A 19,430-nucleotide genomic window follows, 5' to 3' on the forward strand; every position below is an offset into this window, starting at 1 on the left:
CTTTAGATAGACGACACTAACTAGACATGGTGGAGTCTTACTACCCGCCGCCACTTAGTGTGGGGAGTTCATCATAAACACCATGCGGTGCATTCTGCCACATGAAATTTCTATCGCAGGTACTTTTTTTCTGTAGGCAGTTGTCGCAAACGCCTTCATCGATCCCTTTTACGATCACGCTTGTACACGTTAGGCCGGGTCTCGGTTGAGCAGATGCCCGTCGTAAGCTGACTTTTAGGGTGAGCAGCGGCGAATCATTCACTTCGAGCAAACAAGACTTGACGGAAACATTCCAGGGCTAAAGATACAAACCCCAAATCCAATGGAGTCGGGACCTTATAAAAAAAAAAAAAAAAGGACAACAATGCTGTGCAAATCCTTTTCAACCTATCTAATTAAATTAATGAATGCTATTTATTGATATTGATTGGTCGCATTTATCCATGTTTATTTATCATATTGCATCAAGGAATTGGTTGATTTATTTATTGTAATAAGAAAAACTTGAGCACCCTATATTTTGATATGTATATTAGTTTCGGCCACAAATTGTATGTGACGGCACCAATTTTCAATTCAATGTACAAGCTGCCTTAAAAAAATATGCGTACCTGTCAACTTACACGGTTTAGCCATAGTTCATGCAGATTTTGTGATGAATTTTACGTATATGGCCATATCGCACAAATCATACGGATTCTGAAAATTTCCGGGGGGCGGGGGGGTTCTCCCCCTAAGAGGTTCCGTTTGCTTTTGCCCAGAATGGTGCTAGTCTACTCGAATGCTTTTATTTCCGTTAACTTTCCAGTAAATCACGTGTATTATGGAAATCTACAATAATTATCATTGAAAATGTCGTGCGGGTTTTTTCTGCCGTTGTTTTAACATATAAAATGCTTCGGTATGTTATAAGGATTTTTTTTGCTCTTTATAAGGATTTTTTGGGGGGGTAGTTTATACAGGTTGGCGCTCCGAAAAGTTGACAGGTATGAATATGGGTCGTTTTGTTTTGACTGTGTCTCGACATCTATAATGCTATGAATTTCAGAAGCATTTTGGGAGGGACGGACGGACGGACGGACGGACGGACGGACGGACGGACGGATGGATGGATGGATGGATGGACGAGATGGACAAGCCAGTTTCCACGCAAGCAAAGAGGAAAGTGAAGTGGGCGGCAGCGTCACAGGCTGTGCTTGATGCAGCCAATCAGGAGTAAGTGCGCAATGCGATGGTGTGCAGACGAACGGTTTTATGATCAATGAGCGGGTGAGTGGAGAAGTTCGTTCACTCTGTCCACGCTTTCGTCCCTCGGGACGTGGAAGCAACTTTACCGAAGAACCGGAAAATCCCAGCCACGTGCACTGAGCGTGCCTCCCCACGTGACCAGCAGCCAATCAAATGAATAAAGTCGCCACAGGCGTAACTCTCGAAGGCCGGACTAAAGAGAGAGCGACAAGAAAAATGTTTTCGGGTGTGGAGTTTACGAGGAGCCGAGATGGCTGCTAAATGACGGCCTGTATTTAGATTTTTAATATAGTTGTTTGATCAAGTACAGCATTTTGGTGACCAACTTCAAAAGAGTTGCATAGACAAGGATTTAGCGAGGATTACTAGACGGGACAACTGGATGGGATAGATAAATATTTGATCGATACATTTTTCGGATGGATGGATTAATATTTCATAGATAAATGGGTGAACGGATAAACAGATGCTTTGGTCGATTGCTAGATGGACATGCAGTATTATAATAGAGCGATATAGATTGATTGATTGGTTATACGCTCGAACTGCAAAGATAAACGCAGTACTAAAAGCATGCTGTGGGGGGGGGCAATTCCAAAACAAAAGTTGTGTTTTTTTATTGAGCTCGAGGGATAAGGGGATAGCAATGCGTTTTAGATATGTAGACCATATCAAATAAGTAGACAAGTACGCCACCAAACAATATATCCCATGCCTTGGGGAGGTGGGGGGGGGGGGGTATCTCTCAGAACAGAACTCCTGTTCTTCATTTCTAGACTGTCGACGTGTATCTCGAGCAGAGCGAATTAACCCGCGGCTGCCAGCGTTTCGTGACGTCGAAGCAGTTGTTTTGGTCCTCGTTGCCCAATCGAATGTGCTCCGGTCTCCTACAGGAGCCGAAATGGCTCCGTCCTGGTCCGAGTAGCATACCACCCGTTGCCGGATCCCCGCGGTAGGCGGACTGCTGCTGCTGCTTTAAAAAAAAAAAAAAAAAGAAAGAGAGCCGTGACATGGGAAGCCCGTTGCAGCTGCGGAACCATTTGTACCAAGCGCAGCGGTCGGATCCGACTCAGTGCCACCGGCACCCCTCCGGAAAGCCGCCGCGCTACACCTGCGCCTGCACCGATCACTGCACCTGCCGTGCCCGGGAGAGCTCCGTCCTCCGCGGGACGTCGCCGACATGCCTCGCGGTAACTTTGAGGACATCTTCGGAGACGTTTTCCAGGCGAGGCGTCCGCGACCGGACTCCATCTAGTCATGCTACTTCCACCGGGCATCCCCCCCTTCCTCCTCCTCCTCCTCCTCCTCGTCAGCAGCAGCAGCAGCATCCGCAGCATCCCGGGGCCAGCCGCGCGCACGCCTCCCACCATGAGACGGCCATGAGCAGCTGCAGATACAACGGCGGCGTCCTGCGGCCGCTCAGCCACTTGAGCTCGTCCCGCAGGAACGTGCACGAGTTCGATTCCGAATCGCAGCCCCTCTCGGCCGCGGACGCGTCGGACACCTTGGCGATCTCCAAGCCGGAGAGCCACTCGGCCGCGCTCATGCCGTACGCGTCCGGGGACGGAGGCGGGGGCTGCGGCCGCGGCGGGGGGAAATCGGGAAAGAAGAAAAACCAGAACATTGGGGAGAAGCTCGGCCACAGGAGGGCCTTGTTTGAGAAGCGGAAGCGGCTCAGCGACTATGCTTTAATCTTTGGGATGTTTGGGATCGTTGTTATGGTGATTGAGACGGAACTCTCCTGGGGAGCCTATGGAAAGGTGTGTATCTTGAAATTTTCTCAACTTTTTTTTCCCTCTTCAAAACATTAAAAAGTACACACGTGGGCGTAGAACTATTATCGGGGTGTGCTTTGCCCCTCAAAGCCTCATCAGTGGGCTGCAAGGTTACTCTTACTCAGTTTCCAGAGCAGAAGGCTTCACTATTTCGGAGAGCGCTGAGCCATGTTTTCAAGCTAAACGGCATGTGCTTTCTCAATCAGCCGTGTACCCCCCCCCCCCCCAACTATGTGATATTTCTCTGTGACCGCCCCAGTGTTGTCTTTGGTTTTTAGTGTTGTCGCTCTCTTCTAGGAGTCCCTGTATTCATTAGCTCTAAAATGCCTGATAAGCCTTTCTACAGTCATTCTCCTGGGCCTGATTATCATCTACCATGCAAGAGAGATCCAGGTAATGAAACACACGTTTTTTTAACCCCCCCCCCCCCCCCCCTTACCACCACCACCACCACACACACAGAAGAAGTACTATTTTTAGAAATGGAGCATGGCGACTTTTGTAGCGAAAAGATAACTTTCTATAAATAGGCGTTTGACACATTCTTTTACTCAACTGCAGACGGGGGAAGGCATCCGTTCGGTCTTTATTTGGAGATTTTAGAAGATTTTAGAAGAATGTTTCTTCTAGTTTGTGTGAAAGTGGAGCTCAAACTAAATTCTGGAGGGCAAATCCAAGAGTCGAAGCAGACCGAACCTTCAAAACATAGCTGTCAAACTCAAAGCCCGAGGGCCAGATCTGGCCCGCCGCATCATTTTATGTGGCCCGCGAAAACTGAGCAAATGTTAACTCCCATGATGCTTTCTAAAATGTCTACTAAAAATTTAAATTCTCATGTAATAAATAAGAGAGATATTCTCTGCATTTTCTTGTTACCAAACTCGTGATAGGAACTTAAATGTTGAAAGAGTTATTCTTGACTTCTTTAAATGGTTTCAGTGGCAATGCCCCTCCAAGGGAAACGGTAACTTGTAAAATGTCTCATTGTGAACCTTTCTTTGATGAGCGAGGCTAGAAATGCACTTTAGCATATTTCAATGTGGTTCCATTTCCAAAATACACGCCTTGTAGAAGGTAATAGTTTTGACTGGCACTTTCCGAGGGGGGGGGGGTTATTTAGCATTTTACGCATTGCATGGTCGTAACATTTTGCCAGGCTAAACCGGAATAGCGCTTGTGCAAAATAGTCTTAAATTTGCATCAGTCCCATCATTCCCTGCACATGCCTTCATTTTACCATTAAGATTCATGAATGATTTACTTTTTAAGGGGGGCGGGGGGTTGCTCTATCATGCAATGTTAATAGAAGTAAACATTCCAAATGCTGGATCCCGACGTTTATCCACCACGGCAAGATTTTCAGAGTTTGTCCTTTGACCTGTAAATTTTGAGCAACGTGCTTTTGCATAATTTTGCTCCCGGACGGAGATTAAAAAGGTGGAATAATTCATCCGCGAATCAAAATGCAAAAATACCTCTCGGTCGATTACAGTGCGAAAGTTTCCTTTTATTGAACAAACTACCTCTGTGACTTTGATGGAGTACGCCGTCTCATTTTTTCAATTCAAAAGAATTGATTATGCTCCAGTTTTCCTGCCCCCACCCCCCCCCCCCCTGCAATGAAATCCATTATGCACGCAGGTCCCTGTGCATTCCCAGATGTCCGTCACACACCGTCGCCGCTATGAAACGTTTCACCACTCCAAGCCACCTAAAAACGGATTCACTCGTCAAGCTCGGCAAACATGGCCGCCGCTCGTTTATCTACTTTCCAACAACGGCAAATATTTTTGCTCTGCGAAACAAAGGTCACGGCGCACAGGGGATGGATGCGGCCTACCCGCTGTCACGGGAATTGGTTTGAAAAGCGTCTGCTTTGCTCAGGTGGCTTCCGGAATGTGCGTGCAAAGCGTATCATCACAAAAAAAAAAAAAAAAGAGGCGGGGTTTCCGCGAACGAGGTCGGTTTCATCATCAGCGATCGCTCTCATGCGAAATCCCGCTTTTCCCCCCCGATGCTGATGTTCGGCCCTATTTTTAGTCCTCCTTGAAGTGTTAGCGGATGATCAAGTCGCCTTGATTCCTCTTGTTGACGCGTGGCCGTCCGCCAAAGGAATTTTTAGACCTTTTTACTTGAGCTGCGGTTGCTGTGTTGGCAGGCGGCGACTTAGCGTACCGGCGGAGATTGCGTTGCGTCTCTCCCGACTTTGATTTGTCATTGTCAGCGTGCGGGCGTCAGCGTGTTCACCTGCCTTTCCTCGAAGGAGGCAAGTGATACGTTCCCGTTTGTTTTGTTTTATTTAACACTCACATCAAAGGGCTTTTAATTTTCTTTGGCCAAGGGCTGTTTGTGTTCGGGCTTACATCGTAATGCTTTGTGGTGGTAGTACTGCTGACGATTCTGCAATGTGGACTAACTCTAAATTCTTTGGGGGGGGCTCATGTGCCCTTGATTTGACCTTCGGAAATTGGTGGTTGGAGTTATATTTGTCACATCAATTTTGGGGCATTGTCGTTGCAACTGGCGTTGTCATTGTTTTGGAATTGTCATCATTGAATAGATACTTTTATTTTGAAAGTATTTTTAGAGAAAATCAAAGGACTTTTTTGTTTTGTTTTTTTTGATGGGGGGGGGGCAATGTTACAGATTGACAAAGTAGGTTGTTAACTTGGGGCTCAACAGAAAATCCGTTTGAATGAAAAACACTTCTGCAACCGAAATATAAAACAATTGTGAAGGGTCCCGTCGTGAATTTTTTCGACTAAACTTGAGATTTGAGGCTGGAGTCGGGTGACTCAATAGGCTGCTGACCTCAATGTTTTCTCAGAACATGCAAGCTTTTGGGACAGACGTACTTCTTTGCCTCCCACCCGGAAACCCGAAAGATGATTTATTGATGGTGTCCTCCACGCCGTGCTCTGCATGGGCAATGCGAACATGCGGGGGCATTTGTGTTTGCCTCAAGTGTGCATCCCGGCTCCAACGATAAAAGAAGGGAGATTTATTCAGGTGCTTACTTTGCTTGATTAAAAATACTTTATTTGCATGCATGAAACTTGATTTCAGAATGGTGGGGGAAAAATAAAAGAAAAATTGGAAGGTTGAACACGCGACAGTTTCAGATTTACGCAGCAAAGTGGGCCCCTTAGCGGCTCGCTTCGATATCATAAATAAAGCATCGTATGAATGTCTAATTGGGCCGAAGCTCTCAACTTTGTTCGCTAATGAAATTGAGCGATTTCATTGTGGATCGCCAGATATGTTTCCCACTCGACATTACACAGATTCAATATTGAGCCGGACTCCATTAGTTATATTGAGCGTGGCGAAGGCGGCTAACCAGCTTAGCCTAGCGGAGTTGGTGAGCTCTCCCTCGGTTAACCAAAAACCAAAACATTCACAATAGACTATAATGGCGCTCACTAGATGCCAGACCTCTATTGAGGTTGCGCTAAACATGAGTGTGAATGGTATTTTGTACAGTATGTGCCCTGTGATTGTCCGTCAACCAGTCCAAAGGCTAAGCTAGGTTGGGATATAGAATATTTCAGCGATGGCTGGCATGCGCTCCACACGAATGGGGGGAAAAATGTGTCCGTCCTTTACGGGCCACAGCAGCGATATTTCTGGAAAGCGCTGATTTCCGACACGTTTCTTTGTCCTGGTAGAAACATGACGACGTAAACGATTTGCAGACATGCTGGATGTGTTGACTGGCCCTTTTAAATGAATCAGCAACGGAGCCTTTTTAAATGAAGCTGCGGCATATGGCCTTCGCGCAATTCATCTGGTTTGTGTTCATTGCAGCTTGAAAACAATTATTTTCTTTCTTTCTCCTGTTCAAGTTGAGGAGTTTTATATCAGCTACACCATTGCAGGCGAACACGCTCTGTGACTATTTTTTTCCCTTTAAAAAAAAAACAACAACAAAAAAACCCTTATTAATTATTCTGTTGATGTGTGCAGTTACTTCCAGCCCGTACACAAAAACATGAATATGTGATTTCCCGGTGTTTCCTCACGGCACATCAGATTTTTTTTCCGACAGGGTCGCATTAGAATTTAATCAGGAAATGGTTTCAGAGGACGTGCACGCTATATTGTTCTTAGTTTATAAATGGACTGCTTAGTTCTTGCAAAATGTTCAACAAACATTGTGGACATGCCATAAAACATGAGTGTTAAAAAAAAAAAAGTTTTGCTAACACGCTAATGTTTGTTGATTTGGCAAAGTGAATAGCTTCGGAACTAAATCAAAACACTTAAAAAATATTCCAGCCTGGCTAGGATGACCCGTCTTAAAACACGTTATGCTTTAAAACACAAGCTTTGTTTCTGTGACATCATCAATTATTTCGACGGGACTTCCTTTCTTCACATTTGACGCCAACAAATCTTACCTAAGAAAACCTTTATTAGTCTTGCAATGGAGAAATTCCAGATTCACAGCAGCAAAGTTATGAAAGGAAGAAGTAGAACAACAAAAAAATAGGAGCTGCTGGAAAGGCAGCCACTCTCGCGGCGCCATTTTGAAGTCAAAACCTACATACCTACATTAGAAGTTCGACTGATCTCACAGGCAAAAAAAAAAAACTTGCTTCCAATATGACAACTGGCATTCGTTTTAGTCTTTCTCCACATGCTTTATCGCTTTGTACGCATCCGAGTGTCAGAACTGTTGTCGTTGTGCCACCATTGAATGCTTGACGCCCTGCGTTAAAGGGCCCTTGCGGATTGTATTTCAGGTCAACCATTCCCCTAATTGCTTCCAGCCGCTCCGGAGACTCTCCTTCGCCAACCGGGGATCTAAATGTTTAATTACATTGTTTTGAGGTAACGAGCTCTGTAAACGCTTCGCACAGGGGGCGTTTGTCTCTAGTGGGGAAAAATGGCATGACAGCATATTATTGAATTATCCTACACTTGTTTGTTTTTGTCCTTAGCTTGAAAAATGACAAAAAGGGGCTTCCGTATTCACAACGGGGGGGCTAAAAGACGATTCAGCAATTTTAATTTTATCCCTGCTAAATTTACAATCTAGGTCAGCGATCCCATTACGCCTCCAAGACTGTTTTCACCTCCATGAGGAGGAATCTCAAATTGGACTAAATGGAAAGTTGCTGGCAAGCTTCCGACGTGAGCTAGCAGTGAGTGTTCCCTACGATGGTCATGACCGTATCTGCAAACTCAAGTTTACTGTTCCGACCTCTTTTCAACACATTTCACATTTCAACATTTCAACACATTTGTGATTATAATGAAGGCTGAGCGGCTTAACTCAAAAGCATTTTTAAGTTTGTTTACGTAGGCCGACTTGGCTCGACTGCGGCCTGCGGTTGTAAATTAGCAAAAAGCTATAAAGTCTTTCTGCGGCACCTCAGTTTCCTGACCTGTCTTTGAACTATGGTAAATTGCGATGTCCCTATCAATTAAATGAAGGGAGTAAAATACAAGCGGAGTGGCGAGCCAGCAAAACAGAGAGGATTCTTAGACCTTGTCGTTACGCGTTCAAGCTAGCAAAATGACATGCTGCAAAGAAAGGGACATGGCATCTTTCCGGCTTTTATTTATTGATTTAATGGGTTTGCTGCTTGGTGAAAGGGCAAGTTGGGAGTCAACATGTCAGATTCCCACCGATGGAGGGGTGTCAGAGTTATAACAGGAGTGGAAATGCAGCAGAGCTAGCAAGTCAAGTATTTCTGACATCGCATCAAACGCCGTCAGTGACAGTGTCACGCATCTGATTGCAGGACTCTTTGCCGCATAAAAACTGGCGCATCTTTGTTTTCGGGCCAAGGCGAGTCTAGTTTTGTTCGGATCTTTGGCACAGCACAATGTGGCAGATTGACGCCATTTTTTATTTTAGCCCCGTCTACTCGTGACAGAAAGTAGAGTTGATTTTAGACCAGGTGGAAGCAGGTCTAAGTTGTGGCGCGGGTTGTGTAACGCAAATTTGGTGGATTTTATATCCAGACGCAGGCGGACAGATTCTACCTGCCACTGATGTGTGTGTGGTGAATGTCGCTACATTTCATTCATAAATAAGACATCATTGTGCATTGAACCCTCTAAATCAGGGGTGCCCATTAGGTAGATCCTGATCTAGCAGTAGATCTAAGACAGGTCCCAAGTAGATCCGAGGAGTGTCGAGAAGAAAAAAACAAGCATTTGTGTGTCTTTGTACCTGTTAGTAATATATTTGTTGTGTTAATATACACTGCACACTAATCAGTCTCATTTTCACAAAAAAAAAAAAATTAAAAAATAAAATAAAGCAGGTAAATCTTAAATGTGTGTGTGTGTGTGTGTGCACGCTGGTAAGGGTAGATCCCGTGAGGTTAGTTGATCAAAAAGTAGATCTTCGATCCAAAAAGTTTGGGCACCCCTGCTCTAAATCATTGTTGAAATCAATTAATCGAGGTCATTTTTGTTATTCGTAAATTATAACATTGAATTCACATCATCCTTATTTCTTAAAAAAATGTTTAACACCAGACCTACCCGCTGCGCAATGTGTATGTATGTGTCACAAACAGACACGATCGGGGGTGGAAAGTACATTATCCACAGTTCCACGGAGGAAGGAATAAGAGGAGCCGCTTCAATTGGGCGGGAATCAAATCGGCCCTGTTCACACCCACTACGGCGCCCCTCCGTGAAAATACCAAAAGAAAGAAAACTCCACCCATGTGCACCGTTAACTGCATTTTGTGCTAGTTGCGAAAAATAGAGCCCCTAATACGTATGCTGGACCGCATCCAATTTATCACACGCGTGTTTTTTTTCCCCCTCCCTTCAAGAAAAGCTTCAACTTCGCATGGCAAAAACAACATACCGGGAACCGCCCTTTACCGCTCGCTGACGGATACATGTTATGAAATATCTGCTAGCAGTCCAGACGGCATGCGCCTCCGATGGGAATGGCGAGGAAAATCAATTTGACAAACGTTTGCGGAAGCTAACGCACTTTGATGGGCTTTAATATGCAACAGGGAGAGTTCCGGATCATGTGTAGACGAGATGGGAGCACCCTGATCGGACTGCCGGCGTTAGTTCAGGTTGAATACACTCTTATCGCTGTAAATTGCGCAGAAAATGATGAAGAGTAAGGCAGAGGGGCCTTCGTCGGAACATGCGTGTGAGTGTGTGTGTGTGTGTGAGTGTGTGTTTGGTGGAGCGATGAAGGGTGTTACATTACAGCCACCTTCAAGCCCCCAGAGAGATGACTTTCAACGGTGGTCACTGGCACCGTCCGCTCGGAGGCGAGAGGTTTTAATGTGGCGGCAGCAGATGTTCGCATCAGTGCAACTGTGCGCGCAGCTGAAAATGCTGACTGCACGCTGCTAATCTTGCACCTTTTTCTGCTCCTGTTTTATTCAAAGACTCCAAGCGGTGAGAGAAATTACAGAAGTGGAAGAAAGAGAAAAGCGCCAGTGGTGTCAGAAACGCCCGTGCGTGCATTTGTTGCATTTTGAGAGGAGCAAACGACACGGCCCAGAAATGCTTGAAATCCTTTCACGTCAATGGTACCAATAAGAAAACGTGATTTGAATTTTCAGGAATTCTTGTTCAGGACACGGGGGTGGGAATATCTCCGGCGGCGTTTTCCCCACGTCGCTGGGTCGTGCATAAAAGGCGTAACTGGTGGAAGAATAAAATATACCGACTGTATTTTGAGTGCAAACACCGCCGCCCAAAGTGCTTTAAATATTTTCACATTAACATGAAAAAATGAGCAAGAGCCGCTTAAATTTGCAATCTAATCAAGTCGCGATATTTGAGCGCTACGCGTGGACCGAAGCCGATCTCTGCCGCGAGAATTATGATTGTAAACGTATCTTATAATATTATTCTCATTTTCATGTTTGAGCATCGTATTATTTCATGTTCTGACCTAAAATGACATTCTGTTGTTTAATAATTGCTTCGTGTTTTTTTTTAATGTTGATAGCTTCTGATTGGCTGAAGAAAAGGAAAGCAGGAAGTGATTCAGTTGCCGGGTAGAGTGCGTTTTTTTTTTTTAATCGTAGCTTTATTTAGAAATAAAGCTATGTTCAAACGGGGTCCATCCCTCTTAAAGTTCGAGCCCGCCTTGTTTTGTTTTGCCATTTATCTTCACTTCCTTTTATCGCAGCCTTCCCTGACTGTTGGCTCACATTTTTATTATAGGTGTTGCACATTGTCAGAGTGAAATGCTGTAAGCCGTTTTATTGATCATCAAGCCGCCGCGCGATTTCTTGACGAAGGACTTTTTGATTCCCTTGTAAAAAACACTCGCATTTGTTTTTCATTCATATGTACGCACGCGTCCATGTTAGATCGATAGGTCATTTGTTCGCCTCAGCGAGACTTCTGCGGAGTAAGTTTCTAATTTGGGTTTTGACCCGGAACAATATCGGATGATCCGCATACACATAATCAATTGGCACCTCCGTAATCGAAATCGGAGCGTTTTGAGTCACGCCAGTTGAGAAACGGATTTAACTGACCCAATTAGTGACATACTGTTTAGAATCTTGAATGATTTCCTGTTGCCCGGCGTTGTCGCATCGATAAAAACGTCGGCCGCTCTGCTCGCAGTTATTTATGGTGGACAACGCGGCGGACGACTGGAGGATAGCCATGACGTACGAGCGCATCTTCTTCATCTGCCTGGAAATCCTGGTGTGCGCCATCCACCCCATCCCGGGCAACTACACCTTCACCTGGAACGCCCGCCTGGCCTACTCCTACGTGCCGTCCCAGGCGGACGCCGACGTGGACATCATCCTGTCCATCCCCATGTTCCTGCGGCTGTACCTCATCGCCCGCGTCATGCTGCTGCACAGCAAGCTCTTCACCGACGCCTCGTCTCGCAGCATCGGGGCGCTCAACAAGATCAACTTCAACACGCGCTTCGTCATGAAGACCCTCATGACCATCTGCCCCGGGACGGTGCTGCTGGTCTTCACCATCTCGTTGTGGATCATCGCGGCGTGGACCGTGAGAGCTTGCGAGAGGTGCCTGGATCCATGTGTTGTTTTTTTCCCCCCCTTTCTCCTCACGCAATGCTGCGCCTCTCGGCATCAAACATAGATAAGGCACAAAAATAGATCATCTCCGAGAGCTCAATTAGCATCCGGCTTACAAAGTGCGCTTGAATTCGTCAGGTCAAACGACACCGTATCTGGGATGCTCGATACTTAACCTCTGGTTTGTTGATTAAAAGATATGCGCTCGGTGTCGCAAATTCAGGACTGAATGGAAATTTATTTCATTTCAAGGCACAAATTGTTTAACTGTCACACAAGTGTAAAATGAAGCGTAACTCCGCCTCTCTCTCAAACTCACCCGAGACCGTCGCGAGGACAAGCGTGATCGAAAAAGGAATGCGGTTATCGTGACTTAATCCAGATTTTCGACACGTTCGGTCCTCGATTTACTTTGGATGTCGGTTCAATTCCGAGCGTGAATGTCCCGGCGTAAGGAAGGCTGTCGCGTTCGTTGTTTCTTTCAGGTACCACGACCAACAGGATACCAACAGCAACTTTCTCGGGGCCATGTGGTTGATCTCCATCACCTTTCTTACAATCGGATACGGGGACATGGTCCCAAATACGTACTGCGGGAAAGGAGTCTGCCTCCTGACTGGCATTATGGTGAGCACATTGTCATTACGTTGAGCGATGACGCAATACCCGGAAGTGACATCCGCCGGAAGTGGATAATCAAGAATTGCTTTTGAACTGCTTATTTCGACAGGGCGCGGGTTGCACCGCCTTGGTGGTGGCTGTGGTGGCCAAGAAGCTGGAGTTAACCAAAGCTGAAAAGCACGTTCACAATTTCATGATGGACACCCAGCTCACCAAACGAGTGAGTCGTCCCGCCGTGCCCGCTCCGGCGCAGTCAGATTCAACTTGCGTTTTGCCCCCACCCCCTCCCACGCCCCTCCAACCTTTCAGGTGAAAAATACAGCTGCGAATGTTCTCAGGGAGACGTGGCTCATCTACAAGAACACCAAACTGGTGAGGAAGATGGACCATGCCAGAGTCAGGAAGCACCAGAGGAAATTTCTCCAAGCCATACATCAGTAGGTGGCGCGCTTCTTTTCTTTCGCTCAGCCGAACCGGAATCCTGAATTATTTGACACCTGTAGCAAACGCAATGAGCTCACGTGGATTTGAAATGCCCCCCCCCCCCCCCACACACACACACACACACACACCTTGACTCCCTTTCAATTCACAGCTCAGGGGCTGATCTGCCTTTTACGTGCTCTCTGTATACGTGTTAGACTATGCGAAGGCCATAAATGTATGTAAATCACCCCCATCGCCACATAAGACTAAGAGGCTCTTGTAATCCATTTATATTAAGAGCAGCGTTGTAGTCGTCGGCGTGAAAGCTGTTAAATATGCTTTTTACCGCGACGTGTTGATTCATGTGTTGCCGTCACTCCGGGTGCGTCGAGTCTGGCGCCAAGGCCTGACCCAAGCGGGGTTTTTGTTTTGTTTTGTTTTGTTTTGTTTTTATCCTTTCCTAGTGGGCTCGTTCACACTCTTACCTGGCAGCCGCCCTTTCAGCCCGAGCCTCCGAGGACAGCCGAAAGTGCGCCGTGACTCCACTAATGTATCGATCGTAGCCTCTCACCTTGCTCGTGTTTTTTTTTTCCTCCACTGACAGAGAAGCTTCTTTCGGCAGCAATCAGCTCCGTGTTTTGTTCAACTAAAGGTGACTGACTGTGCTCTTAACTTAGTTTTAGAGCCGTACTATATGTGCTGCTGTTTGTATGTTGGCTCAATGCCTGGAGTTAGCAAAAAATGTCCGCTGCCGCTATTGCTGCCGTAACTCACATCCACATTTGGAACTGTTTTATTGAGGGCTTCTTTTTGTGTGTGTGTGTGAACGGTCACCTCGGCGTGTCATCATGTCCTTGCGGTTTTCAAGTGATGATGACACGCAGACCTTGTGCTCTCCTTTTTGAGGCGTTCCCTCGGCGCTAACGCTAACCCCGGGAAGGAAGCAGCCTGGGTGGGAAAGAGGCACGTTCAGTTTTGTGTGGAGGTTTCGCGCTCAGCATCCTGTCGAGATGATTACACGCGAGAACTGCTGTCTACTGCATATATATATATATATATATATATATATATATATATATATATATATATATATATATGTATGTGTGTGTATGTGTATATATGTGTGTGTGTGTTATCTCGAAGCGCCTCAAGCATTGGGTTGAAGTGAGTGTGGCGCTTGGATCAAGATGAATGTAGGACAGGAAAGCAAGCAGATCAAAGTAGCGCATGAGAAAGGACTGTGCTGCCCTGTACAGTGCATCCCATGTGTTCAGACTCGCTTCAATTGTATTCACTTATATATTCGATTCTTAACTCTCTCATTCCACAAGACGTATTTGTACGTCTTTTTAAAATTAGGCCCCGCCTACCAAGGACATACTTCTACATCTAAGTCTTTCTTTTTTTGCGTCATAGAGAGGAGGGGGGTCTGATGCAATCTGTGAATGAGAATAAGCCGTTTGCATTGTAAATCATGTTTTAAAAAAAGCGACCAGTAGGTGGCAGTGGTGCCTCACGTGCTTGAAATGCATGCTTTTACAAAAAGCTCTTTTTCGCCGTTTTTTTTTTGCCCAGGAATCGCCACTTTGATGAAACTTAGCCGTTTTGTAATGCGGATTGCTGAAGAATGGAAAAAAAGATTTTATAAATGTATAAAATTTAAATTAATATCGCTGCCGTGAAGAAAATAAAATGTGGTTTGGAATGCAACAAGAGTATGGATACACTTGGGCCCCCATCATAAAAGTAGTCAGTACTCGCACTTGAAGCGGTGGTGGGTCACCCAAAAAAAAAATGCTGAAGGTGTTCGGGAAAGCAATATGAAAAATGTCAAATGGCGTCGCTGTGAGACATCCCCCCGTGAAGGATGCGAGGTGCAAACAGCTGTAAGGCCGTTAACGCTTTGTGGCAGCGTCTGTCTGTTTGGCCAAGCGTAAGCGTCCTGACGTCAGCAGCAAGGTTGTTTTCGTCGCCTCTACGTGTGTGGGGGGGGGGGGGCATTGGATGCAGTGAAGAGAGCAAGCGCAGCAGCAAACAAGTGAGACTGCAGAGAGATAACGGTGTGGTTGCTGAAGCAGTAAGTCAAGCTGGTGGAGATGAGGTTTGCGTCGCAGCCCCACTCGAGAGAAACTGATTATTTTTTGCCATCTGAATATATGTCTTGATGATGTTGCAATAATTCATTTGTCTACTTCATGTTTCCCTTTGATTTATTTTTTTTCCTGTTTGTCGTCCACACTCAATGCAATAGAGCTCGAAAGTAAGTGTTCGCCTCACATTTGGATCCAGAACCTTGTTGTGTGCATGCTTAACGAGAGCTTGTCCTCGAACCCGATAGTATGACCAAAAACAATGACACCGCCTCATTCGATAAGTGAAATTCATGCCACGCTTTGGGGATTTTTTTTTTTCGATCGCACATTTGGCATTGCAGTCAAACTGCTTTTTTTTTTTTTTTTTTTTTTTTCAGATGCTCGTCCAGTGAATTTCAATTATCGGTGAGGGATGGTGCCTTTTCCATTTCTGCATGGGTGTGCTGACAATTTGATCTTTAATCAGAAAGCCACTGATTAAACTCCAATCAACCGTGCTTTCATGTACCAAAGGATGACGACTCGAGCTCTACGGCTAGCTAGTGCCACATCTTTTCCACGACATCTCCTGGGTTTTCGTTGAACAGCTTTGTCAGCCGGATCAGGGCTCAGGGGGTCATCTTTCGGTGTGTGGAACCATTGTTTGGCCTGCTCCTACATTTGCAGCCTACATTTCCTCGATTTCTCTGTTGGATGACACAATCGCAACGACGATCGCGGCCCTTTGAATAGTGCATTAACTCTTTCATTCACCAATAATGATAACCTGTAACGAAGCGTGTTACACCCGGTGTTGGTCATTTTGGCAAGAGGTAGCTTGCGCCGCTTTGGGCGTGAACACAGCTGATTTGACTTGCCGCCAATCAAAGCAGCTCGTCTCGCTGGCACGAAAAACCGGATACGCCGACGTTTCCGCATGTCCAAAATGGTGTTGAAAATCTTAATTGTACGATCTCGTAGCCATTCGACTTTGGAGGTTTCATTGTATCGATTTCCTTTAGAGGCGCCGTCCCTCCCTGTTCCCAAGGTTAATGTGGGAGTCAAGGCGAGAGCTACGTCAGTGCAGTGCCTCTTAGCCGTGAGATATGTGAGGAGGAACCTGACCCCAGAGGAAGGTCAGGCCAAAGCCAGCCACCCATCATTTGCGCGGCCAAGTGACAGACGCCGTAAAACTGTCAGTTAAGATAAAAAAATATGACTCTTGTGGCGCAAATGTCCACGTCGTCCTTTTATCCGCCAGACAAAATAATGAAGAGGGGTTACGCTAAAAGCCGAAATAAATAAATAACAGCACGCCACTAACCGGGACTGACACGCCGCGGCTTCGCGTTGCCGCCGCGATGTCGCAAAGGATAGCGGGCAGATTTAGAGAGGCCGTTCCGATGCACCGGCGCATAGACTGAGGTGACCGGACGCACCGGGAATAAAAGGCAAGGCGAGGAGGACTCCGCACGCTTACGCCCCCCCACCCCCTCACACACACAATTTTCACCACTATTGGTCATCCCTCGAGTCCTACATCAGCTGTCGTCCGATTCGTGTAACAAAGGATGCGTGTCAACGTTACATATTGTCTGCTACACATTTGATTTATCGTGAGACCTTTCGCTTCCGTATGGGGGGTTTTGGTGTCGGGGCTTTTTTCTTTCTTTATTGCCACCTTTGGCGCACTCTGATGGTCGTGTGTGTCAGTCTCCAATTTGAACAAGCTCATTTAGTTCCCTTGTGGTTGTTTACATAACTGACTGATCCCATGAGTGCATTAAATTCATTTTAATTTATTTATGGAGCTCCCCCCCCCCCAAAAAAAAGCACACGGTGGTCAAAACGAAACAGCTTGTTGTGTAAGGTCACTGAAAGGACAACAGCGAATTATACAGGTCAGGTGACTTAAAAGTGGGCAAAAGTTAAAGTTCTGCCATTAGGAATACGCATTTGGGTGACGTCATAGAATTACAATATAACACGTAGCAAAAATTACTTATTTCTCCGAACATTCGTATAATTTGGTTTGGGACCGCATATCCTAATGAAGTCAAATATCAGATCCATTTGGAGTCCACTGCATAGCTGTGCTCTCATTTTGCATTCATGAAGTGACAAGCCATACAGTCGCGCTCCTTCCCACTTGCATGCAGCGCCAACCAAACACGGTGACCCCTGCATTCTCTATCTCTCTCTCACTCTGTACCTCTCCACACACACACACCACACACACATCCTTATGCATGTCCCGGGACCGTGCTGCGTGCGTATGCCCTTGTGTGTGTGTGCACAAAAGCTAACCCCGCCCCACTATTGATGGCAGCGTTCATTCACCGGCCTGTGGATGGTCTTGTGTTCAGATTGAGAAGTGTTAAAATGGAGCAACGCAAGCTGAATGACCAAGCAAACTCGCTAGTGGACCTTGCCAAGGTAAGCCACATGGACCGTAACGGTTGTCCGCCGCATTGCCCATGAGGGAAGACTCCGGCTTCTCTGCCTGTGCGTGTGCGCGTGCGCGTTGTTGTGACGCCTGCTTCTTCGCTCCTCAATCAAAGTCTACAGGTGTCAAATGAACAGACAGGCGTTTCACGATCGCGGTTGTCTGTACTCACCTTCTTGTCTTTTCTTCCACCATATGTTTTGACAAGAGAGCACCCTTGTGTGTGGGGGGGGTGGGGGGGGGGGTTGTTCTTCGAAGGAAGAAAAAAAAGTTTTTTCTCCCCTTTGCGCTAAACAGAAACTTTAAGGCAAAAAAAACGGGCGGTGGGCCAACCTGACACAGCAGAGCCAGTAACTTGGGAGAAAGACTTTCTGTGTTCAGATGATTCACACGTCTACACGCGCGCGTGCGCAGAAAGCAAAAGGGGGGGGGGGTGTTTGACATTCAAAAGAACGCTGCAGTCAAACTGGATCAGGGCCAGCCTGTCATGAAGTGTAATATTTGGCGATGGATCACGCTATATAAAAATAAAAAGCTGCAAGATGGCTTTTATTGCACACAGCAGCTGGTTGCTGGCCTCTTTGTAGTAAGTGTGTGTCGCCGCAAGAGGGCAGTGTAGATGCAAGCGGCCCCTCGCGGTATTATTTGCATCGCATCACATTATGAGCTACGCTTTATATCGCACTTTTTCGCCCCTATTTTTATTCTTATTGTTATTTTCAAAAGAACTCATTCACTTGTGTCTCCAGAGGAGTGTTTCCAAACCTTTGTTGAGCTAAGACAGATCCTATATTCTGCATTAAAAGAAAAGAAAAAAAATGGCGGTCTTTCGTTCCAGCTCCTTGCTAACATTCTTTGTCCTCCTCCCGCGAAGTGCTTTCTCTTGTCAGCAGTGAAATGCTCATTCTTTGCTTGTTTGTTTTTTTTTCAATGCACGTTCTTATTTCCCTTCCTTTTCAGAAATCCGTGTTCCGCCGGCTGCCTTGAAGTCTCGTTCATAAAGCGCAAAGCGAGTGAGGAACGGGAAAAGCAGCGCGTGAGGCTCATGCTGTGTGTTTTCCTCTGCCTTGTCCCAGACTCAGAACATCATGTATGACATGGTGTCGGACTTGAACGAGCGGGGAGAGGACATGGAGAAGAGGATCGCCTTGCTGGAGACCAAGCTCGAGACTCTGCTGAGCAACCTGCAGGCTCTGCCCGCGCTCATCAGCCAGGTGATCAGCCAGCAGCACAGGGACTTCCTGGAGGTGCAGCTGCAGCCTTACGACAAACACAGCCCCGAACGCTCGCAGTTGGCGGCGCGACGGCGCTCGGCCTCCACGGCGCTGCCCACCTCCTCCGAGAGCAGCTAGGGTCCCAAGGGAAGGCCTCCATTCAAGACTTTTGCCATCATATGGCCAAATTGCATTTATCTTAAAGCCTTATGGCTTCAATAAGTATTATCCCAATTCTGATGACAGAATCCAATCGTAGTGGATACATGCAGTGTTTTTTTTTTTTTAATTGTTTTGCTTTCTATTACCTCAGTGTTGGCATGGCGCTTCCCTCCGTCGAAGCCTGTCATCAAGTGGGAAAGTACCGCACTAAAATAGTGCTTCTCGCTGGAAAATGATATTGGGCGGGAAAGTTTGAGCCGGACGGGACTGAAGTGACAGTGGGAGGCAAATCCAAGCAAGTGTCATCTTTTACGTACAGCATCGACATCAGCCTGTAGAACGGAGGCGTGCAGAAGTAGAGTCATACCCAGAGCCAACTCCTCGATTGTATCTGCCCACCAAAGTCTTAAGTCTTAAATATAAGGCCGAGTACAGAGAACTCCTGCAAATTCGCA

The 19,430-nt window shown here is 46.3% G+C and overlaps 1 protein-coding gene across 5 annotated transcripts; it reads left to right on the forward strand.

Moving 5' to 3' along the window:
- The first annotated feature begins 1,372 nt into the window (after positions 1-1,372).
- Positions 1,373-19,090, forward strand: kcnn2 (potassium calcium-activated channel subfamily N member 2). Of its 5 annotated transcripts, none has more exons than XR_007959858.1 (9): positions 1,373-3,008; positions 3,321-3,416; positions 11,604-12,022; positions 12,520-12,661; positions 12,765-12,875; positions 12,965-13,092; positions 15,333-15,579; positions 17,520-17,589; positions 18,676-18,722. XR_007959858.1 is itself a non-coding variant. In XM_052051547.1 (9 exons), exons 1-9 carry the CDS (start codon positions 2,259-2,261, stop codon positions 18,949-18,951), a joined length of 1,998 nt encoding a protein of 665 aa, XP_051907507.1. In that variant the 5' UTR covers positions 1,384-2,258; the 3' UTR covers positions 18,952-19,090. The 5 variants fall into 5 exon arrangements, 4 of the variants coding, with proteins under 4 accessions (XP_051907510.1, XP_051907507.1, XP_051907506.1 ...); XM_052051547.1 differs by having other exon boundaries at positions 1,384-3,008; positions 3,324-3,416; positions 15,333-15,341; positions 18,676-19,090; XM_052051546.1 differs by having other exon boundaries at positions 1,388-3,008; positions 15,333-15,341; positions 18,676-19,090.
- Positions 19,091-19,430: the final 340 nt, after the last annotated feature.

Source organism: Hippocampus zosterae, chromosome 18 (assembly GCF_025434085.1).
Source record: "Hippocampus zosterae strain Florida chromosome 18, ASM2543408v3, whole genome shotgun sequence".
Lineage (NCBI taxonomy): Eukaryota > Metazoa > Chordata > Actinopteri > Syngnathiformes > Syngnathidae > Hippocampus > Hippocampus zosterae.

Coding starts and splice junctions, on each gene's coding strand:
- kcnn2 (XM_052051546.1), top strand. CDS start 2,259: ATGGGAAGCCCGTTGCAGCTGCGGAACCATTTGTACCAAGCGCAGCGG. Junction 12,876..12,964: donor ACACCCAGCTCACCAAACGA/GTGAGTCGTCCC, acceptor CCAACCTTTCAG/GTGAAAAATACAGCTGCGAA. Junction 17,590..18,675: donor CGCTAGTGGACCTTGCCAAG/GTAAGCCACATG, acceptor GCCTTGTCCCAG/ACTCAGAACATCATGTATGA.